Source organism: Syngnathus floridae, chromosome 18 (genome assembly GCF_059516105.1).
Source record: "Syngnathus floridae isolate MCC-2025c chromosome 18, RoL_Sflo_1.0, whole genome shotgun sequence".
Classification (NCBI taxonomy): domain Eukaryota; kingdom Metazoa; phylum Chordata; class Actinopteri; order Syngnathiformes; family Syngnathidae; genus Syngnathus; species Syngnathus floridae.
The window spans coordinates 3,816,896-3,844,830 of NC_142430.1; the positions used below are offsets into that span (position 1 = coordinate 3,816,896).

Below are 27,935 nucleotides of genomic sequence, written 5' to 3' on the forward strand. Positions count from 1 at the left end.
TGCTCATTAGTTAAAATTTAATTCAGATTCACAACTTTAAATGAATAATTATTTTTGCAAGAAATAAAGTCACAACCACTTAACCAAATAACTGGTAAAACACGTATAACAGATTAGATAACTTATTTACGCAATCTCTCCCCAACAAGCCAAAGGCACTCTTGAGTGGAACGAAACCTGTTTAATTCTTCAAGCAGCCAACAGGAAACCCATCTCAAAGTATTCCAATTATTATTTAGGTTCAGTGCTTGTTCTCTTTTTGCCAAAGACAATGGTCGTCGTGGTAACCGGACACCATAGCATAGCATGGAGTCAAGTGCCAAAGTGCAGTTGGGCCCCGTGTTGTGTTCAAGAATTTTGCAGGCCGCAGCGCCTCCTGAACTCCTGACCTCGTTCGTGCAGCCACTTGTTGGCCACTGGGGAAGGCAAACCACAGTGACATGACTGATTCCAAATGGCCGGCCCATCTTGCCGGGACTCACCCCACTTGCTCCCCACCAGGACAGGACAGGCAGCGTGGAGGGTCTGGTAGTTTCCCTTCCCGTTGAGCAGAAGGTTGTACCAGAACACAGCAGAGCCCTGCAATCATAATCGTGCCATTAAAATCTTGGCAATATATATTGGCTTGCAGATGTGCACCAGTCACTCCTTAAGATGTGATTTTCCAGTTGGAATATTTTTTGGACGTCGCACGAGCCGATCCAAATGAATCTCGTTGTCTGGGGTGCGTGACGTGTTTGCAAAAAGAAAAACAAACCTTGATGGGCCAAGCGACAGCGCCCAATTGGGGGAAGACAGTAGCGCCCCCTGCCGGCACGTCGCTTATCTGCAGCACAAAGGGGAAAACATCAAGAACCTTGGTCAAATCTATCCAGTGTTTTTTTTTTTTTTTTTAACTGACATAAACTAGCCAGGTGGCGATTCGGTTTCCAGTGCCCAAATGACTATAAGGTTCTTCAATCTCGTCCTGTGGGGAAAAAAAAGCAGAAATTGAATGTTAAATGAAAAAAAAAAATCATTTGTCACCCTTTCAATGGACAAATGCAAACTTTCGTGATGCGTCTTTGTGAAGATGCCAATTCCGTATGAGCCATAGAATTGTTCTCTTGCTTCTAAAGATGTCTTGTTTTGCCCACGAGAGGGCGCAATATACCTGAAGGCTCTGTGAACTCAAGTGCCAGGATGCCTTTTTTTTTTACCTTATTGTGACAAGCGTGTCATGGCTTTAACGAGTGCTTGGGCTCAATTATTGACTTGTAGCAGCAGAAATTGAAAGGCAACGTGTGTTGTCTTTCTCGTTCCTAATTAAAAGTGGTATGAAAATGAGCCGACAAGGCCTCATCTTGGACAGAGAACACATTATGAATTTACCCCTTGAAAGTCGTGATGAGGTTCATACTGTCCTCCCACGCCGTAGTTGGCCACCTGTGCAAGTAAACACATAAACTTGTGTTGATTTTTTTTTTTTCTGCTGCTGCTTTTTAGGCGAGAGGTCGGCCGGAAGGAAGTCGTCACCTGCATGGCCTCAGCCGTGGTCGAGTCCAGGCCTGTGATATCCCTCATTTTCCGGACCATCTTTGCCACACTCTCGTGCTCACTGTCGTCCAGCCAGGCACTGAGGAGCAATAAGTGATCCCGATGCGAGGTAAAAATAACGGTTATGTGCAGGTTGCACAAGTGTGCACACCCTTGCACGCACGCACACAGGCTACATTAATTGGACAAAGAGTTTTGCTTGGTCTCATGAACAACCCCAACTTTTTTGCATGTATGACATATTTAGTCTTAGATATTTTTGCAAAATAGCTTCATCACCACAAAGTAAAAAAATGTCCCTCTATGCCCAAAATGCCACGTCCTTACTTTTGGGAGATCCTCGTTCGAACGGCGTAACTCTGATTTTCTTTGTGGTTGCTGACTTTGGAGCGTAACAACTAGCTCGGCGGTGCCATCGCACGGTTGAGTCGGAGACAGAGAGATGGGTGGAGGCACGGGAAGTTACGCAAAGAGCAGACTCAAATGGCATTCTCGCATTTCGGCAGACTAACTCTGGGTCTGGCCAGCTTTTTGTAGACGGCCATATCCTCGTCCGTCACAATGTCGTAATAGCGGACGATGCGGGGCTTGTCCCACAGGTCTTCCTCTTTGACGGGTGCGATCACCAGGTTGGGATGGCGCTGGTTGTCATAGTAACGGCAGAAGAGGCGGCTCCGTCTGCGTGGCGTCTGTCGGAAAGAAGAGCCGAGCGAGTGCAGAGCGTGCTTCCGGCAAGGCCGCTTTGCGGTGTCTTCTCACCATCTCGATGCTGTCGCCGCGACACAGTCGCTCGTACTTGGCGTCGTGGGCACCTCGACCCTTGGGCACCTCGGCCGTCTCCTCGCCCGTCTTCTGTTTCTCCAGGTGGTGCTCAAAGTACCTGAGATTCTGATTGGCTCGCTGGTTTTCCGGATCTTAGAGTAAATAAAGGGGCAAATGGGATCAAATCAAGTTCGCAGCGCTTCGGTGTAGTTCCGACTCACCGAGCTCCAGCAGCTTCTTGGTGGACTCCAAGGCATGCTCCAGATCTCCTTGCTTGAAGAAAGCAAAGCTCTGGTAGTCCAGGAGGGTGACGACCTCCACGTTTGCGGCCATTTCGCCCTCCTCCATCTGCTTGAGGGCTTGCGACAGCCACAGCACCGTGTGGTAGAAGTCGGAGTCCTTGTATGCCGCCATGCCCAGGTCATAGCAGTCGTCCACCGTCAGGACGCTCGGGAGCACGGAGGTTCCTGATGAAAGAAAAGGGAAGGGGCGCTTACTTGCAAAGACTCTTCATAGCAAAGGTGCTCGCTCCGTGGGGGTCCTGACCTGGCAGCTGGCCTTTGGCCAGGGTGTCGGTGTCCAGCTGGTACGTGTCCTGCAGTCTCAGGAAGGCCTCGGCCAGACCTGTCTGATCATCCTCGCCGGGAAAGTACTGTCGTTTGGCGTCCATTTCCGACATGAAACCTGAGGCACCAGAGACGCGTGAAGCTGGCGTCAAAACTTGCCCGTCCACCTGCCGCTAAGATTTGGCGACGTTTGTGTCTTTTCACCCACCGTCCGACACGTTGCTGCGCACCAGGCTCTCCAGGTTGCTCCACTCGCGGTTCATCCTCTTGAGAAGTTGGAAGGCGTTGATGGGGTGGCCCAGGAAGACTTCAGGGTCCCGGATGGCCAACGCCGACAGGTTGGCCAGCCTCTGGGCCCAACTGCGGACCCCGCCATCGTCAGTATTTTATACTCAGCGTCCCAAACATAGCCACCGACGTCTGACCTTTTGACCGTCTCCAATTTGGTCTCCTCGGCTTGGATGTAGTCCTCCAGCGAGGTCAACAGGTCCTTCTCCGTGTGCAGCAGCTCCGTCATTTGACCTAGTAGTTTGGTTATGTCGGATAAAGAGAAAAAGGACCGCGCCAAAAAAAGATTCCGTAACATCGACAGTGTCTGTCCAGCACGTGCGCCTCAATCTATCTACGCTGCTTTATATCAGGACAAGACTCACCTATGGAAGAGAAGAACTCGTCAGCCGAGGAGAAGCAGATGATAACCAGCAACAGGCAAAAGAGCGCCATGTCTAAACGCAAGATAGAATTTTATTATAATGATTAGGTTGGCGTTGCCTTTATACCTCACACGTACACAAAGGTGCCAGAATAGACCACAGATGATATTGATATGATATTCTAAACATTGTGTATTATCAAATATTGTCCATGGAACATCTGAACTTTTTTTTCGGTTGATCTGAAAACAGCCGCACCCGCAGTTACCGCATTTTTACGTTCACCCCTGAAGAAAAGATTTCATTCAGACATATTTTTTTCCCCGAAAGAGCACGCAAAAACAGAACCATACCCTTACCGGTGGAACGAACACCATGTCGACATGCTTTCTCTTGAGAAGTCATTCCAGTTCAACAACTTGTGAGTCAAATAAGAATCTTGCCTTTCAAGTCTGTTGTTAATTGTTCACAATTGTCAATGTTGTCAGTGAAAAATCAAAAAGAGCGAGAGAAAGCGAGCTCAGCTTGGCTTGAAATTAAAATCAATGCCTCTGTGGCAAAACTAAGAAGCAAAGCTTTTATCTGTGAGTGCCAACAAGTAAATAAAGACAAAGAAAATGTTTCGTAATAAAGACCTTATACGAATAAACGCCGCCCCCAAACGGGAGACATAGTATGGTCTTGATGTCCACCGCACCTCCACAAATTTACTATATGACGCAAATAAATAAATAAATAAATAAATACATACATACATACATACATACATAAATAAATAAATAAAGTAAGGGTCCTAAAAGTTCCTTTCACCGTCAAGTTCATCTCATGTTGTAAGAAGATTAAAGCAACACCCACAAAGAATATTAGATTGCAGCCTCTCAACAGTCTGAAAAAAAAAAAAAGTTGGTCGGACTGGTGACAAAGTTTGACAAATTGGCTCGCTGACAAAATGTACAAATATTGTCAAGGTGCTGGACGCACCTGAAGCGCCAAAATCAGTTAAGGTCCAGCCATGTGTTGCAGATGCACTTTGTCAAATTCACAGTGTCCGAGTTCAAGGCGCTTCTGGGAGTCAGTTCCCAGCATCCACCATGCACTTGTCGCCTCGTCTCGCATCTCTTTTCTTGCCATTGACGATGGCCATTAACGACTTGGACTGGAGTTTCTTTTTTTTTCTCTCTTGGACTTGGAGTTATCTATCCCAGCAAACACGCCATAGATGTGCACGTAATGGTATGGTAGCTGAATCCCTAACCTGCCTAGGCGCCATATTGGATGTGGCAGAAACATTTTTGACTGATTCGAAAGCCGCTTGCTACCGTTCCGACTTTGTGCTTTTGACAGTCTTGAAAGGTTCTGCGTCATAGATGCATTGCTCATCTTTTAGACTCCAAACACTAGCATTATTCATGTGAAGTGAAAAGAACGAGTTTTGAAGAACAAATTGGCCGCTGCAGAAGATTCTACTGCTCAGGTCCCCCTCCTTTCCCTCCTCAGTAAAGAAAGCAAGTGAGAAGTACCACCTCCCCCCCCCCCCCCCCCCCTCTGCTTTCTCATCAGGCGGCAGCATTTGCAGCACTCGCATCTCCTGGTCGCATCATGGTGGCGGCTGGCAGCTCCTACCCCGCCGCCTTCTCGCTGAGTCTGCTGCTGGCCTCCATCTGTCTGCAGCTGGACGCCAGAGGCGCCGAGCAGCGAGCTGACGATTTGATGGAGGTCGAGCGCTGGCGCTATGGCAGCCACAAGACGGAACCCTGGAGCCGCTTTCGAGACGTGAGTGTTCCCCGTGGCCGTGGGAACAAGCGCACGATGCATTTTGTTGTTGGTGGTGATGGTGGTGTTTGGTGCACTGTGGAGAGGACGGGATTTCGACTCTGTGCGCGTCATTTCCATGTTCACCATATATATTATTTTCTTTCCAGGATGATTACGTTCGAAATGCAGAGGACAGCCTGACCTTGAATGAAAGTAAGACTTGCTTTAATTGGACTTTATATCGCTTGGATTTTTTTTTTGATGACTTCCAGTTCAAAGTTTTTAGAAAATGCGTATCAGGTATTGTCACCTCTCGGGTCACCATCTACACCAGGGATTGTCAATCGGTGGTCTGCTGCCCTCTCGTAGTCTATAGCGGTATTGCAAGTGGTCCGCTAATTTTTAAATGGAAAACAATTGTAACATTTTTTTTTTTTTTTTAATAAAATAAAAGTCACGTGGCAGTTCATTTCACAAAAGGCGGATTTTCCTCACTTTTTGGTCAGAAACTGCTGTTTTTGGTGAAACCCAAAAACATGCTCTCAAGCATTTACATGCACCGGTCAAAAAGTATTTGGTACTCCCAAAAATGTTCGTTGTGTCTGTTTCTTTGTTCTCCCTAGATGAAGCTTTGGGATACTCGGGCCATTTCGGGAGTGGTGTGGGCTGGGAGGACCAAGACGAAAAGGAGCTGAAAGAAGAGGAACAAGGAGAAGAGGAAGAGGAGGCCGATGACGGAGGCTACATCTGGTAGTAGCCCAAACGGAGAGCCGGGTCGCAGCCTTCGACACCATTCAGGGAGAGCGATGATAGTCAAGAGGATTTCCATGAGGTGACAAGCAATTTCTTTTTGTCTTCGATATTCCGAATCGCCTCTATTCTAGCGTACTATTTATTTTGGTCTTAACTTGAATAGGTCTTTGTATTCTTTGAATGACAATGTGGCATGCTTAGCCAGGCCTGCTTTTCGCCTCTTTGGTGTCATGTCATTCGTGAATAAGAATGTACTTTACTCATTAGGAAAGAAGTCAATATACAATTAATAAAAATGCAACTGTATTGCTCCAATATGATCAAAAGAAAACAATGAAGTGACACAAATCTTGATTGGGCATTTCTATGAAACACCACCAGAGGTTCAAAAGGTGACTAATTACAAAATATTGGTAAATTGGGGGGAAAAAAAATTTTTTAAAACCAAAAGTAATAAATAAGCGATTAAAAATATTTGTTTTCTTGTTGTCGTTTTTTTATCGGGGGTCTGTTTCTTTATTCAGAGAAAAACCCAACATGTCAAATGGAGGTCAATGTGGTTTTATATTGGCACTGGGTTCAATCTTCAAGTACAGAGGCTTCTCATTTCCAAGCAAACTAAAGGATCGAAGGGAGTTTTTTTTTTTCCTTCAAGGCGCACGCCATGCAGCAAATATGTGACGAAGTCGTTCACGACTCCCTTTGCGTTAAAATGTCAAACTTGTGCGGAGACCTGAGAGCAGCTTGAGTGTTTGCATCCAGAGGGTTGGACTGCAGGTTGAGCCACTCCAGTGCCGGCATGGCCGACAACTTCAATATAGGGATTTCTGTGGGTTCAAACAAGAAGAGGCTAAAGAATATAGTATGTCTGTGAGTATTGTTAGTTATATCAAAGTTGCATAAAGCCACACCATTGATGCTATTTGTTAGCCCATGTTAGCATGATGATAGTGGACGTTGTGCGCTTGTTTGTATGTAAGTGTCAATACCAGAGATGTTGTTCCCCTCGAGGTTGATCCTCTGCAGCGTGGCGATTTGCGTGAGCTTCTCGGGGAACGCCGAGAAATTGTTGTTGGCCAAGTTGATGCTGGTCAAGTGCCGCATTTCCTCCACTGAGTCGGGCAGTTTGCTGAGAACGTTTCCGTGCAGGTCCAGCTCTGAAAAATGTGTGTGTCAATCAAGGGAACTGCTTCCTTGCAACATTTGACTGTGAATTAGGCACCTCTCAGTTGAGTGAAGGTGGAAAAGAATTTGCTGCTAATGGCCTTCATTTCATTATCGGCCAGGGTAATGACTCGGATGTTCTCCGACACGCTGCTGAGAACCTTGAAAACGCCGTCTGGGAATGAGATGAGCTTGCTGTTGGACAGGTCTGCGAAGAGAGCAAAAAGACTTGAAATGGTGATTCCTGGAAGAAAGAAATGGCATCCCCCACTGCTACCTGCAGGTTCACATATAAACAAACGACATCCAAAACAAATACAATTTAAAAAAATAAAATCATACCAAGGTGATCTCGTCCCTCCTCGACGGTCGCGTTAATCCTCCGGGCTACATTAACCACCGCCTCTGCCATTTTGTGATGCGCCTATGGCAGGTCATGTTCCATTTAATTATACATCACAGAAATATAACTTAGGGGTCATTTTCATTTAATTTTTATCTCAGGTAAAATTCATTTTTTGAATTTCACTAGATGGATGAACATGTTTTCTGAAAATACAAATGACAATTTTGACCATGTAGTAATTTTTAATATGATAAAATGTATTTTCCAAGAAAGCCAGCAATAAACACTATCTTAACTTATTTTGTCCTTTTTTTACCATCCCGGAAGTGAGTACTCCTAAAGCGGAATTGCATTTTCCTGATCGTCGATAGCGGGCGCTCACACTGTTGGACTTGGTTGTGTGCCGAACCATCTGTCGTCATAAATACAATGACTAAATATGTAACCACTAAACATGCATAGTCGCTTAACGAAAAGAAAGAGTTTAACAAACACAAAACAATGCAGGGGCATTTTAGTCATGGTAAGATCCCATTCTCATGTATGAATGACACATGATCTCGTGTGGCAAACACCACACATTCCAGTGGAACTCGAATTACTTCGTGACAGTCGCATTATAGACGCTCATTAACACCAAGTTGAACTATATAGTGGCAGCATATGAGTTATTTCACGTTTATTTGTAGTTTAAAGTGGAGGAAAGATGAACTTACCGTTACTATTTTTGTTCCGTGCCGGAAGTTAGCCGGCCGGTAGCTAATGATAGCTCACCTGACAAGTTTGGTGTGTGCTATTTTTAGCAAATTTGAGAACACAAATAAAGTGAGTGGTGACCAGATCGCAAGAAAATTTGACTAATAACGTATCAAAGTTTACTATTCTGATATATGTTTAATTTAAAAGCTGGGCAACTATTAAAAAAAAAAATCAGCTACATGTGAAAAGCGGCTTCTCGTGAGCGTCAAAACTGCGTAAGCTAATTGCAGCCAAGCGTACGCTCAAATTCAACATCAAATATGAAAGAATGTTTTTTTTAACCCACCGAGGCCTTTTAACGATAAAAAAAACATGTGAAGACAATAATATATACTAAATTTAAAGTTTCGGCTCAGTTTTAATCTCGAGCGTCAAAACTGCGCATTATAATGGCAGCCAGATGTGCAAAATTATTTCATATGCAATATGAGTCTTCCTGTTGCAGTTTCAATAAAATTTGTCTTACCTGTTGGTGCTGGTCCACTTTTCTAAGTTACTTAAGCCTACTTGCTGTCGCTCTGACCGCATGGTACATATTTGGTCAGTCAGTGAAATGTATTGCATAGGCCCACAGCATTTGCTAGATTTCCCTCTGTCCAATGTTTTTGTTTTGATGCTGCACAACTCATTGTCGACGAAAAGTCGACCTTTTTCTCTCCTTTGTGTTGTGAGCTTTTGATTGTGATGTGGTCGTCGTTCTCAAAGTAAACAAAGCCTTTTGTGTCATTTTACAGAGGCAGAGTGAGACGAAAAATGACGGTAAGCTTTCAATAACACACACAACACATTTTAGTTGATTTCGGTTCAACTAGCAGTTATCACTCACCTGGAAGGAACCAGATGCTGAGTATTATTTTCCTACAAACATACTAAGGACTCCTAAGAGTAGGAAAATGAAGTTTTACCATTGGACAGCATCTCAAAATAAACATAAATATGGGCATTTTTAATTCTTCACAATAAATATACATGAATTTACATATCATACAGTGCATGGTGAAAGAAGAAGAGGGCCCCCTTTTTCGCTTTTAAGTGTTTTTTTTTAAGGTCTGTTTCCTTGGCGCTCACTGGCATCCGCACTCATCCACCATCATGTCCTCATGATGCCGGAGGAGCATCGCGCCGTTCTCGTAATAGAGCATGCTCAGTGGGCTCATCTTGGTGGGGGCGCAGCACGGCGGGACTACTCGGCTGGGGTGGTAATGTTTGAGTAAGCTCTGCGAGGGGAGAGAGAGAGGGTGAGGGCACGAGCCAGGCAGCCATCAGTTAAATGGATGGATACAGCCATGCTATGCTAAAGACCGCGCCAAATTGGTCACCCCAATTGACTTTGTTCCCGTGCATTACCATGTTTCTCACTGACCTGCATGTAGGCGTGATTGGTCGGGTTGAGGTGGGCGCCCAAGGGTCCCGGGCAGGAACCCTCACAGCGGTAAGCGTTGTACCTTTTGGGGAAGATGATCCAGGACCCCCAGCCGATGTCATTAAAATCCACGTGCAGATCCACTCTGCGGCACAGGCCATTGTCGGGCCCCCGTCCAGGGGCGCCACTCGTCCGCTTGCCGTGACCCCGCTTGCTCCTGCGCCTCTTTGGCCGCCCAACCTCGGCCGGACTCAAAAATTTGGAGCGCCGGGCCGTGTGAAGCAAGCTGGCTTTGGCTTTGGGGTTTCCATCGGAGCCTGTGTGTGAGAAGATCACCAACAAGGCTCGGTGGGCGAGCTCAGGGGGCGCCGCGTCTGCCTCGCTTCTCGCCCGTTTGTGGCGCCGAACCCCAACCGGGGATTTATGCCGCAGCCAGGCAAGCAGAGGCCACGTCATGTTGAAGACCCTCCAGCCGCCGGAGGAGGAGAGCAGGGAGGACGGGCCCAACAGCCCCACCCGCTGCGGCTCTCGTCGGCAGACGCCTGCGGCCAGGTGGCACGCGGGGCCATGCTGGTGGTACACGGCCACCTGCGTGTCAGGGGTGCCCGGGGGGAGCCGGATTCTCAGCTCGGCTGCCTGGATCTGCTTGTCGGGCAGCAGGTCGCGGAGGTCAAATGTGACCGCCCACTGTCCGTGTCTGTACGCCAACCCTGGTGGGAAGCCAGACACAAAACGGATAGTCGACTGCAGGTCATATGCCACCAGCGCGAGTTCCTTACTTTTTTAAAGTGGAGGAATTTGGCAATTGAATTTGGCGCGTGTGGCTTGGAGCCACAAGGGATGCAAATTTGGAGTGGGGGTAATATTATTATTCAAGATATGGTTGACATTACGTTGAAAGAGCGTCTTCAAGATTTGAGCATTGAGCATCACATGATCAACTTAATCCACTCAAAGCAAACAGCCCCCAAATTGGCTAAGCGTGCAAGGCAAACCCAGCCGTTTCCCATGACGGCGGGCGGGATGGCCTTTTGCATTTCCTCCTCAGCCAAACAAATAGGTACAAGCGCTTGACACCTAACAGCGAAATGGGTGCTGAGGCCGAGGTATCAAATCCCCTCTGCTAATCCAATCAGGGCAAGTGTGAAAAGGGAGAAAAAAAAAGAACTAAGGCAAGTTGTGGAGTAGAGATTTGAGCAGGAGGGGGCGCGTCTGGCGAGATGCGCAATCAACATGGTGCAGAAAAAAAAAAAAAAAAAAAAAAGCGAGAGAGGGAGTGCGCGAGGTTTGCTTTGAGAATTAGGCTGATCCTCACCCAGAGTGGGATGTGGATTGCAGCCGCTCCGCTCGTCTGGCATCCCCTCCCACACCCCATCCACACCCTCACGCAACGCCCTGCCCTTTGCAGGAATGTCAGCCAAAATTTCTGCAAAAGTAGTACCTTTCGCCATCAAACTCCTCACTATGTCCGCGCGCTTCTCCGCATCTTGTTCCGCTGCATCCGTCGCGTTGGCCTTGAAGTTGCGGTAGAGGTGCACCATGTAGGTGGGCAGGTGATGCGCTCCCGATGTTCCGCTTCCTCCGGCGGTGGCGGCTCCTCCGCGCTCCCGTACGACGCCCATCCCAGCTGCGTGGCGGCCGTGCTGCAGGTGGACTGCCCGGGTCGGCTGGTGCTGCTGGAGGAGGAGGAGGAGGACCGGCAACAGCGGGGAGGCTCGCAATGAGCGCATGTCGGCCTCCGAGAGCAATAACAATTTTGGCCCACATCTCCAGGGGTGTCTTATATAGCCCCCAGACACCCCCCTCTGCACCTCCTCCTCCCCCTCTTACCTTCCCTCCTTTCATGTTCCCAAATGTAGCTGAGAAAAGGAAGTTGACATGCGTCCTCAAGACGTGCTACCTGACAGCTCAGCAGCCATTCAGCTGCTAATGAAGGCGCCTGGGCGGGCCGGGGTGCGTGTTTACAAGCAACCACCGATTCCCATTCCACTGTATTATTAATTAATTGTGATCAATTGCATGCAGTTATATACAAATAAATAACTTATAATATATTTTTGCAAATAATTTTACAAACAATCACAAATGTCATCATAGCTACTGAGAATTTGTTGATTCATTTTTTTTTGTTTCCAATTTCACAGTTAAGTTGTTGTTCGTGCGCCCTCCAGTGGACAAAACAAATGATTACAGGTACTTTTCTTGAAAAATTGCAGTTCACGTTTCGTTGAGGTTCTTTTCCCACTATTTCAATATGTGCCGAACATTTAAATAACCGCTTTTCTTCTTCTTTCAGCATTACAAGCATGAGTTATAATGTAATAAAGTTAATATTTTGCTTGAAGTTGTCATTAATCAGACTTTTCTCCCCTGGCGTATTTTGCACAGGCGCAGTTCGACGCCATTATCCCTTGTGGAAGCTCTTGTCCAACTCCCCGAGAAAGAAGGGGGGCGGCAGCGTGACGAGAGAAAAGGCAGCCACCGGCTCCATCCTGATCCCGGTTCCCCTCGACCCCCGAACGGCTCGCTTTTGGACCCTTTTTGTCGCTTCGCGAGCTGCAATGGTGAGTTCGCGTCTTGTTCAAAGTTTTTTGATGGGGGTAAGCGCTTGGTTTCGTGGGCTGCGGCTCATTTCTCTCCTCGTCCTCCGTCGTTTTCGTGTCTCGCCACGAAGATGCTAACTTTAGCCTCTCCCAGTTAACTCAAGTTGTTAAGAACCGTTCAAAAGAAACAACCCACAGCGTTTTCTTGACACTAAAGTGCGGATAAGGGAGGACACCCATGTGTTTTGGGGCACCCCAACCCAACTCACCAGCATTGGGAAAAATGAAGAGCATAAAATATATAATAAATCAGTATATAAATACATAAACCAAACCAAATTCAATAATGATCAAGGATAATGATAGAAAAAATTATTAAAACCATATTGCCACGCCCCCCACTGTCAACCCCAGCGCCTCTTCTGTGTTTTGAATAATTGTCTTTTGTCTAGAATAGTTCCAAAATACTCCAGTTGAACTTCCGTGCAAATTTAGCAAAAATCTTAGTAGGAATTTGCTGTCGCCTCACATCGAGCAATATTGTTTAATTTGTCCAACGTCCATATTCCCATGATAGCGAGGACGAGGCAGAAGAATTAAGTGCCCTGCCACGAGAGGGCACATACTGTGCTTGTTGTGCTCTGGGTATGCAAACAAGCGTTCCCACGCCCTCGTCTTTGGTGGCACAGCTGTTTGAAAATGGACAAAGAGAACTTCAAGTATTGTGTTTCCAAACATCTGCAGCTGAAACGGGCCCCTCCTGGCATGATCAACGAATCCCAGCCAGTTTGGGGCAGCGGCTTAAAGCCGATTTATTTGCTCAGCTGCGAGTGCTGTTTGCTTGCCGCTCGGCACGTGTTAAGCGTTAATGAATGGACTGATTAGACCCTCGTAGCCACTTTGGCTTACGTGATGTCCTCCGCATGCGGGCGTCAGACCCTGTCTCGTTTGCCTGCTGTCTGATGGTTTCATTCAGGGATGGCAAAAAAAGTGCTCAGGGTTCTCCTCAGTTCCTCCCTATGTAACCAAGACAAATTTGTGAGCCACTGCTTCAATGGTGTCTGGAGAGTCTTGTTAAATAGTGCGTGTGGGAGGCAGCGTGTTGCCAGAAGGCTGTGCTTGTCGCCATTGGACGACAGCGAAGGAGGCGATGAGTAAGCCGCGCGTCCGGGACCGCCCTTGCATCCTCTTTTTACACTGCGGCGCATGCTTGCTCCTCGCCGCGTTGCACCGCCTGCATGGCAGAACAGAAAAAAAAAAAATAGCCGTTGACGGGATGCGGGACCGCATCCTGACCTGCCTGGCGTGCCGTGAGCGGACGCATACTGATTGATTTGCGCGCATCGAAGGGACGCCAGCCAGGATGTGCGACTGAGACCGACATTTTCTGGGGACGGCAACTGAGGTGTTGTTGTCATCGTTTCTCCAACGGTGGACTCAGGAGCTGAGCGTCAGGTACTTCATCCCCTACACAGGCCCCACTCAAGCTGAAGATCTGACTCATAGAAGTTCCTGACGGTGTAATGCAGCGGCGGGTCAAGTTTTGGGTCAAATGGGTTGGTAGTAGTTATTTCAAAACAGCGTGGAAACAATTCATTTTTTCGTCTTTGTCTCTGACGTTGAAATGTTGTACGAGAATCGTCTTTGTGTCCCAATATTTACAGAGCCGACTGTCGATCTGCCCTTGCTGACCAGCCTGGGCTGTAACTTGCCCCAAGCCACATTCCATCTTGGGTCCGATGTGGCCAACCTGCGCCAACTCGCTCGAGTCGAGACAAGCCAACGTACGGCTTAAACCTCGCCGACCGCATGCGGTGGCAGTTGCGCGCAGAATGTTGCAGTCGGTCGAGGGGGCCAAAAACCTGGAATGACTGCAACTCAGTCTTCCACTGAAAGAAATTACAGACGACCGTTTAAAATGTAGAACTGCAAAATCTTTTTTTTAGTCGCTTGTCACTGGGCGGAAGCGCGACCGCAGGATTGCTCATGTTTATAGTACTAGCACACTTTTTCCTCTTTCTGCCAAGCAATCGAATTTGTTTGCAAAATAGCGTCTTGATGCCCAGAACTTGGGAACAATGCATTCTCTACGGTACAGAGGAAGTCTGAGCTCATTTCCCTGCCGCATCCATTTTGGAGCGCAGGAAGTGGCAATGTCCTGCGCTGACACGTGTGCGCAACCTTGGATGTTGCAAAGCTTCCTCTCAAGGTGCGCCTCCTCTCGAATGGTGTCATGCCTTCGGCAATTTGAAATGCGCTCGTTTCACATGGCAAAAAATTTGGGAGACGTTCCAAATTGTTCCACATTTTTGTCCGTAGAAGCAGGGCATCCTTTCTCGGGCCGGCGACAGCCAGATGCATCCTGCAGCTGCAGGCTCCTTCCTGCCTCACACCGCTTTTGTCCCCAAGACGATGGCACGCCGAGGTCGGGACGCCGGTGGAATTTCAATGGGCCGCCACTGAATGGGCCCGCAATGGCAGGAGCGTCGGGTTGGTCGCCATGGTTTTCTTCCACCTATGGCTATATAGCGCGCTTTGCATTCAAAAGGGGCAGGCATCCAGAGTACGGCTCGCCGCATAGCTGATTTTTCTTGGGGTGGGTGGGGCGTATTCTTCATGTTCTTTCAAAATAGCCAGTGTCTGTGTTTATGTATTTAAATGAAATGATGGCTGCTGGGAGCAAGGTCTCGTACAACAACGTGACTTGGGCGTCAGCCGTCTGGCCACCAGATGCATTGCTCCACCGTGCTGTCTTCCTTTTCCTCTTTTTTTTTGCGCCCTCACCCTAGTAGGACGACATGTGAAAGGGACGGATGGACGGGGCATTGGTGGGTGTCCGTCGTACCGCGCGGGCTGGAGGAAGAACTTTGCAAAGGCTTTGGCTTGTTTGCTTTTTTTGTACTTGCGGTAGGCTAATTCTAAATTAGAGGCTGGAGATGCTTTTGGTATGTGGTGAGGATTCAAATAGATTTGGCTATATTTGGCATTACTTGACTTGCCATTATGGAATGACAACTGGTGGCCTGAAATATTTCCTTCAGGATGGGACTATTTCTGGGAATTGAGACCATACCTCAGGGAAAAGGGGTTTCTTGTGAACTTGAAGGTCCACTTGGCTCGGAAAACAACAGAGGAGAGCAGCGGCAGCTCACCCAGCACTCGACTTCACATCCAGCCTTCGTCCAAAAGTAGACCTCACAGACACGTCCGCCCATGTCCCTCTTGTTGATAGACTCCATCGGTTTTGCTTTCAATCTGCGGTTGCACGCTATGGCCTGAAGAATGTAAAAAAATAAAATAAAATTGGTTACACTAAAGTGCAGTTTCCAGAGTTAAATCGAAGCCAAACCGATAATTTGATGTAAATCCTGTTTTGCTGAACACTACGCCTGTCCACAGGATCAGGCTTTGGGCATTTTCTTGTTTTTTTTTTGGTGTCAATAGTTGTACTTCCTGTTTGTGAGTGTGCTTTCTTTGTGCCCCGCAGCCACGGGCGGAGCATGGGTACGACTGCCAGCGCAGCTCCACCGCCGTCGCCGCTTGAAGGTGTCCTCAGAAACGGGATGGCCGACGGCAGGCCGTCGCTCGGCATGAGCCCCTTTCACACCGCCGGCGTGCACAACAACAAGGCCAAGTCCATTATCACCAACAAGGTCGCACCCGTGCTCATCACGTAAGTCCCTCCTCGAATAAGTCTTCTGTGGATTGGCTGTCGATCCCCTTTGATCACCACGAAAAGATTTTGGGAGCCTAGACACCACCCCACCCCTCCCCCTTTATGATTTGCTTGATTCTGAACATGCATACTCATCAGACTGGGACACATTAACCATTTAAAAGCCTCTCTTTTCTTGTACTTTTTATTGCCAATGGATGTTTTGTGTGTGTGTGTGTGTGTGTGTGTGTGTCTGTGTGTGTGTGTGTGTGTGTGTGTGTGTGTGTGTGTGTGTGTGTGTGTGTGTGTGTGTGTGTGTGTGCGTGCGTGCGTGCGTGCGTGCGTGCGTGCGTGCGTGCGTGCGTGCGTGCGTGCGTGCGTGCGTGTGTGCGTGCGTGCGTGCGTGCGTGTGTGTGTGTGTGTGTGTGCGTGCGTGTGTGCGTGTGTGCGCGCGTATGTATGTGCAGGTATAACTGCAAGCAGGAATTTCAGATTCACGATGACATCCACAAGAGCAACTACAAAGTGGGACGGCTATCGGACGCCATGCCCGAGCATTACCTGGTGCAGGTACTACGCAGGAACCACATACACACACACACACATATATGGAAAGGCATGCAGCGTGGCGCAAGCACATTGTCATGCGGCGTTTTATGAGGCAATGGGGGTGGATTGTATCAGGAAGGCGTGGTGTCGCTTTTCTCAGGATTTTGATGTGCCCCCTCACTCGCTTGCTTGCTCACCTTGATACTTGATCTTTCATGGCATCTTTTTGCACTTGCAGTTTGCTTTCTATCCACCCATCAAAGATGGCAATTGTCTTTTGTTATTTTCAACCTCAAAAGATATGCAATCGTTTGTCCAAACTGCTCTCTGAAAAAAAAAAAAAAAAATCCTCCCAGCATGCAAGCAGTGACCTAAATAGCATTTTTGCGCACGTTCAAAACCAAGCACTAGCCACCAATTAACGCGTTTCCTACCCTGTAATCTCTTGGGCATCAGTGCCAATGTGAATGACGACGATGGCGCATTTGACCGTTGAAATGTGAGTTTGAAATGAGAAACCACTAGATGGCAGCAGACACTAGACAACTGTTTGCCAACATGGCACAATTTTGATGGGAAATTTCATAGCGCACCACCAAACTCTAGTGTCAGAAAGAAATCAAGTGACGCGAAGAAACAGCGGAGCTTTTATGCTATTTTGACTCTTTTCATCCAGCTTCTATTCTGCTTAACTTCCAATTCTGAACCATTCACACTCACAAGCACACCTCTGGAGAGCCGAGCGGGGAGGATGTGTGTTTATTGTGCCCTTTTCTGCCAGGGTGAGTTCTTCATGGTGCAGGACGTGTACAGCAAAGTGGACGTCCTCAGCACGACTGGCTCCTTCGGAGCGCCCAACTTCCGGCGGGTGAAGGGATCGTACCCGCTCTACGGGATGGGTCAGCCCAGCCTGAACGGATTCAAGCGGGTCTTGCAGATGCTCCAAGCGCAAGGACATGAGGTCTTTGGTGCTTTTAGAGCATGTAGGTGGCGTTTGAATTCTGCTCCTCTGATGTTTCTTGTTCTTTGTTTCCCCGGCCTGCCAGGAGGTTGTTTTTGTCTGCGTGCGTGAAGAGCCGGTGGTCTTCCTGCACAAGGGCGACGACTTTGTCCCGTACACTCCCAGGAGGAAGGAGAACCTCCATGAGAATCTCCACGGACTGGAAAAGGAGGAGCCGGTGGAAATGCTGGAGCTTACCATCAGGAAGGAGGTGACTTGGACTTGGGCTTGGCTTCTTTTGTTTGGCATGATGACACGTGTTAAAAACTAAACAAAACAAAATTACAAGTGAAACAGAGGTAAAGAAAAATATTGAAATTGGAAATTGAATTTTTGTTAAAAAAAACAAAGCATTTAAGGTCACCTCCCCTTGTCACTCAACGTTGTTTTTTTTTTGTATAGTCGTAAAGTGCTCTTTTTATCTTTCGTCCTTTCTGTTAGCTGCACGACTTTGCCAAGCTGAACGAAAACATCTACTACGTCTACAACGACATTGAGTACCTGAAAGGCGAGCCTCAGAAGATGACGATCACATGCGAGGAGGACATCCACGTGACGGAGGAGGTTTACAAGCGGCCCGTGTTCACCATGCCGGCCTACAGGTGCTCGCCGCTCTTCTTCGGCCGTCGCTCGGCAACCGCTAACCGCATTTGTGCTCGTCTTCTTTGCAGCTATTACAGATTACCGCTACCTGTCGAAGGAGCGCCTTTGGAAGAAGACTTTGATGCTTTTGTCAACATCCTCAGGGTGAGCCCAACTAGCCTTGTTAAGCATCAGTCAGGTTCGATAACTATCGTCGTCCCTTCGTCTATCTAACTGTCGCCTTCCCAGGAGAGTCCCTGCTTGTCCCTGCAACGCGACACGTCACCCACGCCGCCCGTGCTGCTCTTCAGCTGCCAGGTGGGCGTCGGCCGCACCAACTTAGCCATGATCCTGGGCGCCCTGGCCATCAACCGCCTCCAGGGCAACATGCGCCCCCCGTCTCCGTAAGGGCTCATTAGCCATTATTAGTCCGTATTTGTTGAAAACTTAAACTTTTTATTGTCATGCTACAATTGTGTCCTTATAGAATTGTGGAGCCGGCGGAGGCCCTTCCGGAGGCCAGACCGGTTTTCCGCATCATCCAGTCTCTGGTTGCCAGGCTGCCAAATGGACAGCAAATTCTCGAGGAGGTGAATTCCTCTCACCGGATTCAATTCAGGTATGGTGCAACGGTGACGCCTCTGTGTGTTTGCGTCGTCAGGTGGACCAGGCCATTGAGCTGTGTTCGCAAATGCACAACATCAAAGAAGCAATATACGAGAACAAAAGTAAGCTGGAGGGCCTCGGAGATGATTATCAGATCCAGGTTGGTGCTTTTCTCTGTTCCTACCTGGGAGTCTCCTCTTTGGTGAATTGTACATTCACAACCAAGGCAAAATAAAAATTAAATTAGCTGCATTAGATTTTTTTAAATTGAGAATGAAGCCTGACAAATGTTCTTCCTGTGTTGCATGTCAGGGAAATAGCACCAAAGAGTACTTCCTCAGCAGAACCCGGCAGAGCTTGGAGCGCTACTTTTACCTGATTGTGTTTAACGCATACCTCCACGAACAGGTGGGTGTCTTCAACGAGTGCTCGCTCGTTCGCTCCCAGCCGGTCGCTAAAGCCGCGTGTCGCCATTGCAGTATCCCCAGGCCTTCGTTTCCAACTTCAGCCAGTGGATGTGCCGCCACACTTGGCTCTACCGCCTGCTGGCCCGGCTGGACCTTTCTGAGTTATCGGCGTCGCCCGAGCTGGTCACCAGAGGAGCCCGTGTACTGGTGAGCCTCCGCTGAGGGACTATTGGGGAATATTTCCCCAAAATGAGCATTTTTCAAATAATTATTTAACGTGAGAAATGTCTTAGAAAAAATAATTTTACATTAAAAAGTCTATTTTTTTTATATTTACCGTATTTATTCTACTTATCGCCCATATTTTAATAATCGCCCAGTGTGTGTTAGCGATGACATGATTAAAAAACATTGATACCTCTAATTATCGCCCATGCTGCTAAAAATTCCCCCCAAAACTTACGTTTTCCTCCGCGACTGGGTGCCGACGTCATTGCGCAAGTTTAAATATGACTGATTTTACAGCACGTTGAATGTCCCTTTTAAATTGTTTTTCTCCATAAACTACGATAGAATTACACTCGTCACTCAGCTACAATATCCTCACTCAATTACGTTATTGGGGCGTGCGCTCGACCAAGACAATCGCAAGAACATGACGTGCGCAACATGTGATGTGCGACGGTAACGTGTCCCATCGATGGAGCGTCAATTGACGCACCCCGCTGTTAGAGGTAGATCAAAACAGCCGCTGTTCTAGTGTTAAGAACACCAGTGAGATGCAGGTATTGCATACTACATAAGGAAAATATACATATTATCGCCCATTTCAGTGCCCCCTGGCGATCGGACAAAAAGTGTTTTCTATTAACCGCCCACCCCCCATGTTGGACATAAACCTTCTCTAATTATCACCCTGGGCGATAATTAGAATAAATACGGGAGGTTTTTTTTCCAGTTGACCATGAAACTGCACGTTTTGTTTGTTGTGCAGGTGGCTGGCGAGTATTTAGCACCCGACGTCCTGAGCACCGCCAAGGAGATGAAGGCGCTCAACTTCAGACGCGTGCCCAAGATGCCCGTGTACGGAATGGCGCAGCCCACGTCCGAGGTGGCGCGCAAACCCCACCCCAACTTTACTTTTTATTTTTTCCTTTTGAACAAATTGTCTATTCTTGATTCCTGTATTTTTCCCGTTGATTCCCCGCTCGAAACAAAAGTTCTTTTTTTTTTCGTGCGTGTGTGCGCAGGCGGCTGGAGCCGTGCTGGCTCACCTGATGGACGAAAAGCGCAAGCACAGCCGCGTTCTGTGGGTCAACCTGCAGGAGGAGCTGCTTGTCGAAGCCAACGGGCAGATCTTCACCCCCAGGGAGCCCTCGCGCTTGGATCAGCACATTGCCGTCCCGGCGTCAGACCCGCTCGTCATTGAGGTCAGGAGGAAACATTTTCAGGGAATAACATTGCTGCATATGCCAACTCACTTGTTCTGGACCTTAGAAGCTGGAGGCGTCCCTGAAGGACGAGATCTTGCGAGCCCAGAAGTGGTTAGAGGTGACTCTGGAACAGGAGAAGCAGATGAAGATGTTCAAGAGCGTCCTGACGGCACAGGAGGTCTTGGTGCAGCACAAGAAGGCCACGCCAGCCCTCAGCTACAAGCGCGTCCCTCTGCCCGACTGCGCCGCCCCTCAAGAGGAGGTAGCTGCTAACACTTTGATCCACAAAACCCCTTTGACAAACCGAGTTACTCAACGATCGTGCAGGATTTTGACAAGCTTCTGGACGCCATGAAGAGCTCGCTGGCCGAGGACTCGCGCTCGGCCTTCGTCTTCAACTGCTCCAACGGCAAAGGCAGGACCACCACGGCCATGGTGCTGTCCGTGCTCACTCTGTGGCACTTCAACGTACGGCATGCCGCTCGCTCTCACCTGACCGCACAATGAATTGGACCAAGACGGCCGTTTCTTGTTGCCCGCAGGGCTTTCCGGAGTTTCCCGAAGACGAAATTGTGAGTGTCCCTGATGCCAAGTACACCAAAGGGGAATTTCAGGTAGGTTGTCAGACACACACTTTTTTTCCCCAGCTGATAATAAATGTCTGGATAGTCACATGTAAAAATACATTAAATATATATACATATACCTTTTTTTCCCCATCTTTTCATGTCAACTTCTCCAAAGTAGTTTTACTTAGTTTTAGTCCAAACACAAAAGAAGTCCACTTTATTTTTTTTATTTTTTTTTTGTCTCTGTGATTATTTCTGTCTTGATGCGGTAACACATTGGGGAAAAAGATCATTTCCCTGAGTGTTTACTTTCTGCTGTGCCTTGATGAAAGCAATTAATCTTGAATACAGCTTCTGGAAGTGTGGCCGGGGTTGCCATGGAACAACAATATTTTGTCACCACCCCCCCCAAAATTGTTGTGCAGTTGCCTCGAGATGCCACAAGATGGCCCCAAAGTCACGTTCGCCTTTGAATGGTCCTCCTGAGTGCTTCAAAACGCCCCCCCCCTCCCCATCCCTGGTGTAAGATGTTATCATTGTTTTTTCTTGACAGGTGGTGATGCAGCTGGTGCGTCTGCTCCCCGACGGCCACCGGATGAAGCGGGAGGTGGACATGGCCCTGGACTCTGTGTCTGAGACCATGACGCCCATGCACTACCACCTGAGAGAGATCATCATCTGCACCTACAGACAGGTGGGGGGGCCGCACTTGACACCTCAAAAGGAACTTGAAGACATGCACAGTCCATCCGTCACAACATGCAAAATAAACTCAAATATTTCTCAAACGCGAGTGCACTCACTGTTGGTGCCCCCGAGAGGGGGCCGGGGAGCCTGTTGTGCTACTTTTTTTCCCCCCTACCTCACATGAATGAGAGGAATGTAGGCACGAGTGGCCGAGCGTGGAAAAATTGATCATGATGTAATTTAATGGGAGCCACTTGGATGAATTGGAGCCAAGAGAAGCAGCGGAGGAAATGAAATGTTCCTCAATATCCGTCACAGGATTTTCAGATAGCTCATCTGTTGCTTTCTTGCTTGTTGCAAAGAAAATGCCCTGACAAAATGCAAGTCTTGATTAACAATCGGCGAAGATTTGTACTCCCGATTGGTTCCGACCGTTTTTCTTATTCCAAGCTAACAAAGCTGAAGGAGAACAAAATGAGCTTATGGCAGACAAGCTCTGCTTTATGCTTTTTGGAACAATGTCATCATTGCGCCTCCGCGCACCATCAGCTGTTGCTGCAGAGGTCGGAGGCACCCGGACCCGCTCGGCAGGCCGTCAATGGCCCTTATTGTCTTCGCCCAATGTCTGTCACTCGGCGATTTTGCGTGGAAAAGGATCCTCTGCGGCGCTCGCAAATGTCAACTGCTTGCAACTTTCATTTTCAGAGTCGATAAGAAAGGGACAGCGGGGGGTGAGATGCTGAAGGAATGGAGTGATTCATGGAATGATTCATCGAAGCCAGCGTGGTCTAATGGCGAGCTGGTCTAATTTCAGACTTCGATGGTTCAATCAATCATTGGACTATAAAATACGTAGGTTGAAGCCAAATAAATCTCTGCAACTGTATTTATCTTGGACTTTGCTGCTGACGCAAATGAGCTAGCAGAGTTCAAATCCGAGTCGAGATGAGGCCGGATTTGTCCGAGGCCATGCGATGGCACTGCCCCTCCCCCCATTTCCTCTTTGCTTGGAAGCAGAGGCAGGCCAGGTGCTAAACAGTGCCAGATGTTGCCGGAAGAGAGGGAAACTGCACTCCGCCTCCCAGCCCACCTCCTCCACTTTGCCAGTGGTTGGAAAAGATGCATTTTTACTCTGAGACCCGAAAGCTTCAGAAGGGCCCACTCAAGGGGCTTTGCTGTAAATCTCTGCACTGCCAACCAGCCGTAACCCCTGCATGGGGCACATGTGGCACTCGGGAGGCCAATCACGGTCGTTGGTTGCCCGTGATCGTTGACATTGCCATTTCACCGATGACTTTGACACTGGCATCACTTTTGTCTGTCTTCCATCATGTCAGTCAAACGTTTTTCACACGCGACTGACAAAACTGACATGCATAGGCACTTTTTTTTTCTTTCTGGGACTAGTTAAGTTCAACAGAAAAAAATTACAAGTTGCTTAATAGGCAATCGATGGAGGCTTCAATGTCCAGAGTTACACGGCACGTGAAAGAATGCATATGTGTATTTTCTCATCACGTGGGTCTTGCCACACATCTCATGCCTCTCCCCCGCTTGGCTGGCTCCTGAAATGCACAAATTAAGGACGAACGAGGGCAGATCGCAGCGTGTCCAAAAAGACGGGCCCCCGCGGTTTGGACGGGGGATGGAAAAATATTTGGGGAAAGGGAAGAAGGCCTTGTGAGCGGGTTCTCCAAGGGGAATCCGGGAGACGTCTCCCGGAAAGATGGAGGATGGGATTGCAAGCGGAGTCGAATGCTTCCCAGGAACGTGCACGTTTTCTTAGCTTTGTAACATTACGTGCCACTGTCTGTGGGATGACTTTAATGCGAAGGAACTTGACATTTGCCACAAACTAAAAACACCCCGGGACTGACTCTTGTCCAAAGTCTTGCAGTAGCTGTCTCATTGTTCTTTCGTCCCAACTGTGAGCGATCGAGCTCATGTCCTCGCCCTCCTGCCGACTTTGCAAAATGCTCTGCTCGCCTTGACGTGTGCGCACACGTCCAGCCTAAACAACCCAGTCTGCCCTTTGGCCTGACCTTCAGCAGCACCCCAGGGTGAGCTTTCAGTCATCCTCGCGCACTTCTGTTTTCTGCCCAATTAACACAAGAAGCACGTCGGAACTTATTCAAAAAATTTTTTTAGCTGCCGAATTTGCACGTAAACGAAATGAATTGCGTGCATCGCGAGGGTCCCAACTGATGATTTTCCAATCTGTTCCCGAGGCGCTCTTTCACTTGCTTGCACTTCCTTGTCCTTCAGGTACAAGAAGGGGGTGGGGGGAGGCTGCTTTTGCCTGAGGCCTTCCTCAAGCCTGCAATTCTGACACAGCGAGTACCTGCGGGAATTTAATACCGATGGCGAAAAAGAGGAATTTGCAGGCAGCAGTCCACTCTCCAGACCCTTTTCCTCTTTGTCCAGACATTGAAAATGCATCCATGATACACACACACACACACACACAAGTCATCATGAGGATTTTTTCTTTTTGTGCAGCGTTTGAGCTATGCATTCTCCCGGGGGTCATGACGCACGAGACTTAACAGAGTCGTAACCGCAAGAGTACAGACTTGCATTAATTTGCTGCTCTTCTACACGATGCGGTTTCCAGCCAGCCAGCCAGCTCCAAGAAATCCACCTCCACTTGCGGGGGATTTCACAGTGACGATGTGGCTGAGCAACTGGAAAAAGACAGATGAGCGCAATCTGTAGAAGCCGTTAACATGGAGGCGGCGGCTGCTCGCTCCTGAAGCCAGATGATATCTGTTTTGTCAAATGTTAGCTACAAGTTTGATTGTTTCTTGTTCACCAAAAATGTCTGCCCTGCGAAAACTGCAAACTTCAGTCTGCAAATTCAAGTCAAGTCTGACTGGATTCCTCCACCCCTGATTTGCTTAACAATGGAACAGAGATAGATTTTTGACAATGTTGACAAAAGATATCCCCCTCGCCTCCACATCCTAATTCAGGACAGCCGTGGCATTTGCTCTTGCTTCTCATATGCGCTATTTGAAAATGCCAAATTTGTCTCATTCGAGGGAAAACCATGTTTGCAAACGAGGCTTTGTTTTTCCGCAGATCAAAGGTGGCAAATCGGAGAAGGAGTGCCATCAGCTCCTGCTGAAGAGCCTCCAGTATATGGAGCGCTACATTTACCTCATCCTCTTCAACACTTACCTGCACCTGGAGAAGAAGGACTCCTGGGAGCGCTCCTTTGCGCTCTGGATGGAGCAGGTAATTGCCATTGTTGTTAGTTCACATGGGGGGGGGGGGGGCAGGGCAGTGGGTAAACTCTTCCTCGACATAAAAAAACATAAAAAAACCTCAATGACCTAAGTCAAATTGCAGAAAATATCGCATATTGCATATGCCAAACGGCAAATGTGCATGGGTCTTTATTTATTCAAAGTGGGGAAAGCGGACCAACAAATACGAGCTCTTTGTTGTGATTCTGCCAGAAAGTTCCCGGGAAACGCGGGCCACAGCAAAAGAATGTTTGAAATTCGGCGGCTGAAAATCTCCGCCGTCTTTTTGTCCTTGTTGGGGCGGAATGAAAGCAGGGCGGAATTCCAAAATGGACTGGAATAATCAGTGAGAAAACAGCTGTCATAAAAATATACTCGCTCAATGGAGGCATATCCTTCCTGTTATGAATATTAAGTACGCGCTCGGCGTCTCAAAAATGTGCTCGCTCACGTTGGGAACCCGCACGGAAGATTGCGTAGCAAAGCCTTCCCGTTCTCCTCGCTTTGTTCAAAAGTGACACGTGACAAAGGAAAGGATACCATGAAACATTTCCTTCCTTTGCAAACAACAGCACCATTGGTGTCACCGCAGGGGTCCGTCTCGACAATCCTTCCTAATGGCATTGAGTGAAGGGAGAACAGACGAGCGCGAGACCTCATCTAGGTGACATTACCGTGACATTTACGGACGTCGCCTTCATCGGGAAGCCACGCTGTAGCACATTTTAAAAATGAACCTAAAGCTCAGCGGATCTTCATTTTCACCGATAGTCAACACAGCGGCAGCCAGCCAGCTTGGCAGCCAGCCCCTGGGGAAAAAAGAAAAATAAAAGCTTAGGCACCGCTTAACTTTCTGTCACCCTGAGCTGTCATCAGCGTGGCCAACGTGTGGAGTGGCCTACATGCTGCTGAGCCTGGCGCCTTCCCCAACCAATCACGGCTAAATGGCTCGCGGGCATGATCGTTAGCCTGTCACCAGTGACCGTGGCGGGATCGTCCATGACAAGCCCCAAGTGTCAGGGGTGGCGGCGGGGGGTCTTCATCGCCACACACACACACATTGTTACGCAAGCTGCCCTCTTTGATGGCCGGCGACTGTCCGGCCCCCAACATGGCCTGGCTCTAATTTAATAGCAGCCCTGAAGGCAGGAGCCCATTATTCACAGTCACATGGTGGTGACACACATGAAGTCTCTGACATATGAAGCCCCATGCATGACATGGGGGCAAGATTGTATTTTGTGGCCCCATGCACTGTCCTGCGGCTCATAAAGGTGAACTCAAAATTTTTTGTTGCAATTTTAACAATAGTTATGGACCCTCGCACATTGGCGGTTTAGCATTTGTGAAGTCAAATTTTGGGGGAAGTTCTGTCTGAGATGGGTGGGTGTACCCCAGGGCTCTTCTACGGAGCCTCTAACTTTCCCCATGGTTATTATTGACTCGCCCAACAATCTGTTTAGAATGCCACAGTGTGTTTATCATATAATAATTTATTTAATGAAAGACGTCTCACAAATTCATATTAACAAAATTCAGAATTAGTTTTATCAAGATGAACTTTTTCTTACTAAGAAATCTTATGGTATGCTCTGTCAGAGATTCTTTTCTTCAAGGGTGAAATTGGACGCTGCGCTTTTTAAATAGATTGATTGAAATCATTTTCCTCACTCACTTGCATCTATCCCATTCTTTCCATCACTCATCCATTTTAACTTGCATCAAACCATTCTGTGCTTGAAGAGAAAAAAAAAAATCTATCGCCCTTCCTTGCTTCTATGCCCATTTTTGGGGGGGACAACATTTTTCATGTGACTTCTTTTAATCTCATCCAAGATATTGTGTTTGTTCCTGCTACCATGTGCTTCTAAGCACCCTCCAAACATTTTTCTTTCCCAGTTTGTACTTTGACTTTCTTCTCTCTGATGTACAGTTTGTGCCTGCATGCGTCGCATATTTGTTTCAATGTCTGAAACCAGTTGGCTGCATGTTGATGTATGACGCGTACATCTTCTCGCTTAATCTTGCACACGCTGCTCTGTTTGGCACGGGCCTTTTGTCTTAGCCCTCGCTGATTGTGGGGGTTATGCTCCTTTTGGATCCGCAAAGTCCTAAGCATACATTTCTTTGGGGTTACTAGTATGGCAGAGGTTTTTTGTCCTTGTGTTGCCTCCTCATCTTAAGGGGCTGTTCCAGAAGAAGAAAAATAAAGCTACGTACTACATTGCAGTGATGCAAGGCCACATAAACGGCCCCAACATTTTTGTGTCCTTGGATTCATCGAGGCCCCGTGTGGTCTCGTCGGCAGGTGGCCTCCAGGGCGGGAGTCTATGACGTCCTCAACCGGCTGAGCTTCTGCGAGTTCAAGAGCCCGCCGGACCGCGTCTCGCAGGACCAGCTGGCCCGGCTGCGCTGGCGCTGGCAGCAGCAGAACCTCCGTCCGGAACTTCCTTTCCGAGGGCATTTCCTGTGAGGGGAAGCGCGCCGGCACGTGGACTCGAGTCTCTCTTTGAATGGCGTGTGATTTGACAAATCTTGACTTGAACGGTAAAGGTGTGGGAGGCAGATGCAACGTGGCGTAGCGTGACTTGACACCGTCCCGGCGGTGTACTAACTTGGTGCCCAAACCTTTGCCAGGGTTTTGATTGTTTACAGTCTTAGCAGGTGGAACTTACTTAGTTGCTCATCAAACTTACTTTCTCTTTGAGCTTTTCTCACCATAGTCCTTGTCAGTTTTTCCTCACAAGATTTGGACTTGTCAAGTTCGGACTTTGTTCTTGAACGACTTTGTGTTATTTCTTTTCCTATGATGACTTCTTTTCAGAATACTTTGACTTGAGTCTTAGAAAATGACAACTTATTTCCTATTTACTAAACTGTATTTTTTCGCATAAAATTAAAACTTTTGTTCTCTGCATGTTATGACTTAAGTGCTTTATTCACATTTAAAAAATAGCAGATGACCATTTCATTCCCGTGAGAGTTTGACTTTATTCTCA

The 27,935-nt window shown here is 47.9% G+C and overlaps 5 protein-coding genes and 1 long non-coding RNA gene across 13 annotated transcripts; 3 read left to right on the top strand and 3 right to left on the bottom strand.

Moving 5' to 3' along the window:
• Positions 1–4,679, bottom strand: LOC148382269 (prolyl 4-hydroxylase subunit alpha-1-like). 2 transcript variants are annotated; one of them, XM_088360507.1, is made up of 15 exons: positions 4,499–4,679; positions 3,518–3,589; positions 3,290–3,386; positions 3,073–3,224; positions 2,845–2,982; positions 2,520–2,765; positions 2,296–2,450; positions 2,049–2,225; positions 1,864–1,934; positions 1,516–1,615; positions 1,372–1,425; positions 902–967; positions 758–826; positions 483–579; positions 1–416 (listed from the first exon to the last, which is right to left on the bottom strand). In XM_088360507.1, exons 2-15 carry the CDS (start codon positions 3,585–3,587, stop codon positions 349–351), a joined length of 1,560 nt encoding a protein of 519 aa, XP_088216633.1. In that variant the 5' UTR covers positions 3,588–3,589; positions 4,499–4,679; the 3' UTR covers positions 1–348. The 2 variants fall into 2 exon arrangements, with proteins under 2 accessions (XP_088216633.1, XP_088216632.1); XM_088360506.1 differs by lacking the exon at positions 4,499–4,679 and adding an exon at positions 3,877–4,152.
• Positions 4,597–7,834, top strand: LOC148382270 (uncharacterized). Of its 2 annotated transcripts, none has more exons than XM_088360526.1 (4): positions 4,597–4,750; positions 5,078–5,290; positions 5,440–5,485; positions 5,896–7,834. In XM_088360526.1, the coding sequence occupies exons 1-4, from the start codon at positions 4,748–4,750 to the stop codon at positions 6,024–6,026; spliced, it is 393 nt and encodes a 130-aa protein (XP_088216652.1). In that variant the 5' UTR covers positions 4,597–4,747; the 3' UTR covers positions 6,027–7,834. The 2 variants fall into 2 exon arrangements, with proteins under 2 accessions (XP_088216652.1, XP_088216653.1); XM_088360527.1 differs by having other exon boundaries at positions 4,599–4,991.
• Positions 6,571–8,936, bottom strand: lrrc20 (leucine rich repeat containing 20). Of its 4 annotated transcripts, none has more exons than XM_088360521.1 (6): positions 8,761–8,936; positions 7,852–7,947; positions 7,532–7,613; positions 7,248–7,397; positions 7,015–7,182; positions 6,571–6,852 (listed from the first exon to the last, which is right to left on the bottom strand). In XM_088360521.1, exons 2-6 carry the CDS (start codon positions 7,945–7,947, stop codon positions 6,716–6,718), a joined length of 633 nt encoding a protein of 210 aa, XP_088216647.1. In that variant the 5' UTR covers positions 8,761–8,936; the 3' UTR covers positions 6,571–6,715. The 4 variants fall into 4 exon arrangements, with proteins under 4 accessions (XP_088216647.1, XP_088216646.1, XP_088216648.1 ...); XM_088360520.1 differs by lacking the exon at positions 8,761–8,936 and adding an exon at positions 8,252–8,515; XM_088360522.1 differs by lacking the exon at positions 7,852–7,947 and having other exon boundaries at positions 8,761–8,935.
• Positions 7,900–9,854, top strand: LOC148382272 (uncharacterized). Its single transcript, XR_015854115.1, has 3 exons — positions 7,900–8,058; positions 9,029–9,053; positions 9,342–9,854. It is a non-coding gene; the product is annotated as an uncharacterized LOC148382272 (long non-coding RNA).
• Positions 9,156–12,766, bottom strand: LOC148382273 (nodal homolog). Of its 2 annotated transcripts, none has more exons than XM_088360513.1 (4): positions 11,488–12,766; positions 11,099–11,333; positions 9,658–10,367; positions 9,156–9,511 (listed from the first exon to the last, which is right to left on the bottom strand). In XM_088360513.1, exons 1-4 carry the CDS (start codon positions 11,500–11,502, stop codon positions 9,359–9,361), a joined length of 1,113 nt encoding a protein of 370 aa, XP_088216639.1. In that variant the 5' UTR covers positions 11,503–12,766; the 3' UTR covers positions 9,156–9,358. The 2 variants fall into 2 exon arrangements, with proteins under 2 accessions (XP_088216639.1, XP_088216638.1); XM_088360512.1 differs by having other exon boundaries at positions 11,099–11,393.
• On the top strand, positions 11,802–27,853 carry pald1a (phosphatase domain containing paladin 1a). 2 transcript variants are annotated; one of them, XM_088360489.1, is made up of 21 exons: positions 11,802–11,850; positions 12,046–12,221; positions 15,688–15,873; positions 16,323–16,425; positions 17,186–17,365; positions 17,451–17,615; positions 17,846–18,006; positions 18,076–18,151; positions 18,236–18,390; positions 18,474–18,576; positions 18,648–18,752; positions 18,905–19,000; positions 19,072–19,206; positions 19,994–20,110; positions 20,250–20,429; positions 20,497–20,694; positions 20,760–20,900; positions 20,975–21,046; positions 21,555–21,695; positions 24,770–24,925; positions 27,245–27,853. In XM_088360489.1, the coding sequence occupies exons 3-21, from the start codon at positions 15,701–15,703 to the stop codon at positions 27,407–27,409; spliced, it is 2,622 nt and encodes an 873-aa protein (XP_088216615.1). In that variant the 5' UTR covers positions 11,802–11,850; positions 12,046–12,221; positions 15,688–15,700; the 3' UTR covers positions 27,410–27,853. The 2 variants fall into 2 exon arrangements, with proteins under 2 accessions (XP_088216615.1, XP_088216616.1); XM_088360490.1 differs by lacking the exons at positions 11,802–11,850; positions 12,046–12,221 and adding an exon at positions 13,392–13,655.
• The last annotated feature ends 82 nt before the right edge of the window (positions 27,854–27,935 follow it).

Bases quoted from the DNA above. Each gene is read 5' to 3' on its own strand.
- LOC148382269 (XM_088360506.1), bottom strand. From the start codon at position 3,922: ATGACTTCTCAAGAGAAAGCATGTCGACATGGTGTTCGTTCCACCG. The intron at 3,387-3,517 runs GTGAGTCTTGTC...CCAAACTACTAG, and splicing joins CGAGTTCTTCTCTTCCATAG to GTCAAATGACGGAGCTGCTG. The intron at 1,935-2,048 runs GTTAGTCTGCCG...CCGCCGAGCTAG, and splicing joins AAAAGCTGGCCAGACCCAGA to TTGTTACGCTCCAAAGTCAG.
- LOC148382270 (XM_088360526.1), top strand. The intron at 5,291-5,439 runs GTGAGTGTTCCC...TTTTCTTTCCAG, and splicing joins CCTGGAGCCGCTTTCGAGAC to GATGATTACGTTCGAAATGC. The intron at 5,486-5,895 runs GTAAGACTTGCT...TGTTCTCCCTAG, and splicing joins CAGCCTGACCTTGAATGAAA to ATGAAGCTTTGGGATACTCG.
- lrrc20 (XM_088360521.1), bottom strand. From the start codon at position 7,947: ATGGTTCGGCACACAACCAAGTCCAACAGTGTGAGCGCCCGCTATCGA. The intron at 7,398-7,531 runs GTATGATTTTAT...CTCTCTTCGCAG, and splicing joins GGAGGGACGAGATCACCTTG to ACCTGTCCAACAGCAAGCTC. The intron at 7,183-7,247 runs GTGCCTAATTCA...CACATTTTTCAG, and splicing joins CACCTTCACTCAACTGAGAG to AGCTGGACCTGCACGGAAAC.
- LOC148382273 (XM_088360512.1), bottom strand. The intron at 10,368-11,098 runs GTACTACTTTTG...GCTTCCCACCAG, and splicing joins GAGGAGTTTGATGGCGAAAG to GGTTGGCGTACAGACACGGA. The intron at 9,512-9,657 runs GTCAGTGAGAAA...CTCCCCTCGCAG, and splicing joins CCAATCACGCCTACATGCAG to AGCTTACTCAAACATTACCA.
- pald1a (XM_088360489.1), top strand. From the start codon at position 15,701: ATGGGTACGACTGCCAGCGCAGCTCCACCGCCGTCGCCGCTTGAAGGT. The intron at 20,901-20,974 runs GTACGGCATGCC...TGTTGCCCGCAG, and splicing joins TCACTCTGTGGCACTTCAAC to GGCTTTCCGGAGTTTCCCGA. The intron at 21,047-21,554 runs GTAGGTTGTCAG...TTTTCTTGACAG, and splicing joins ACACCAAAGGGGAATTTCAG to GTGGTGATGCAGCTGGTGCG.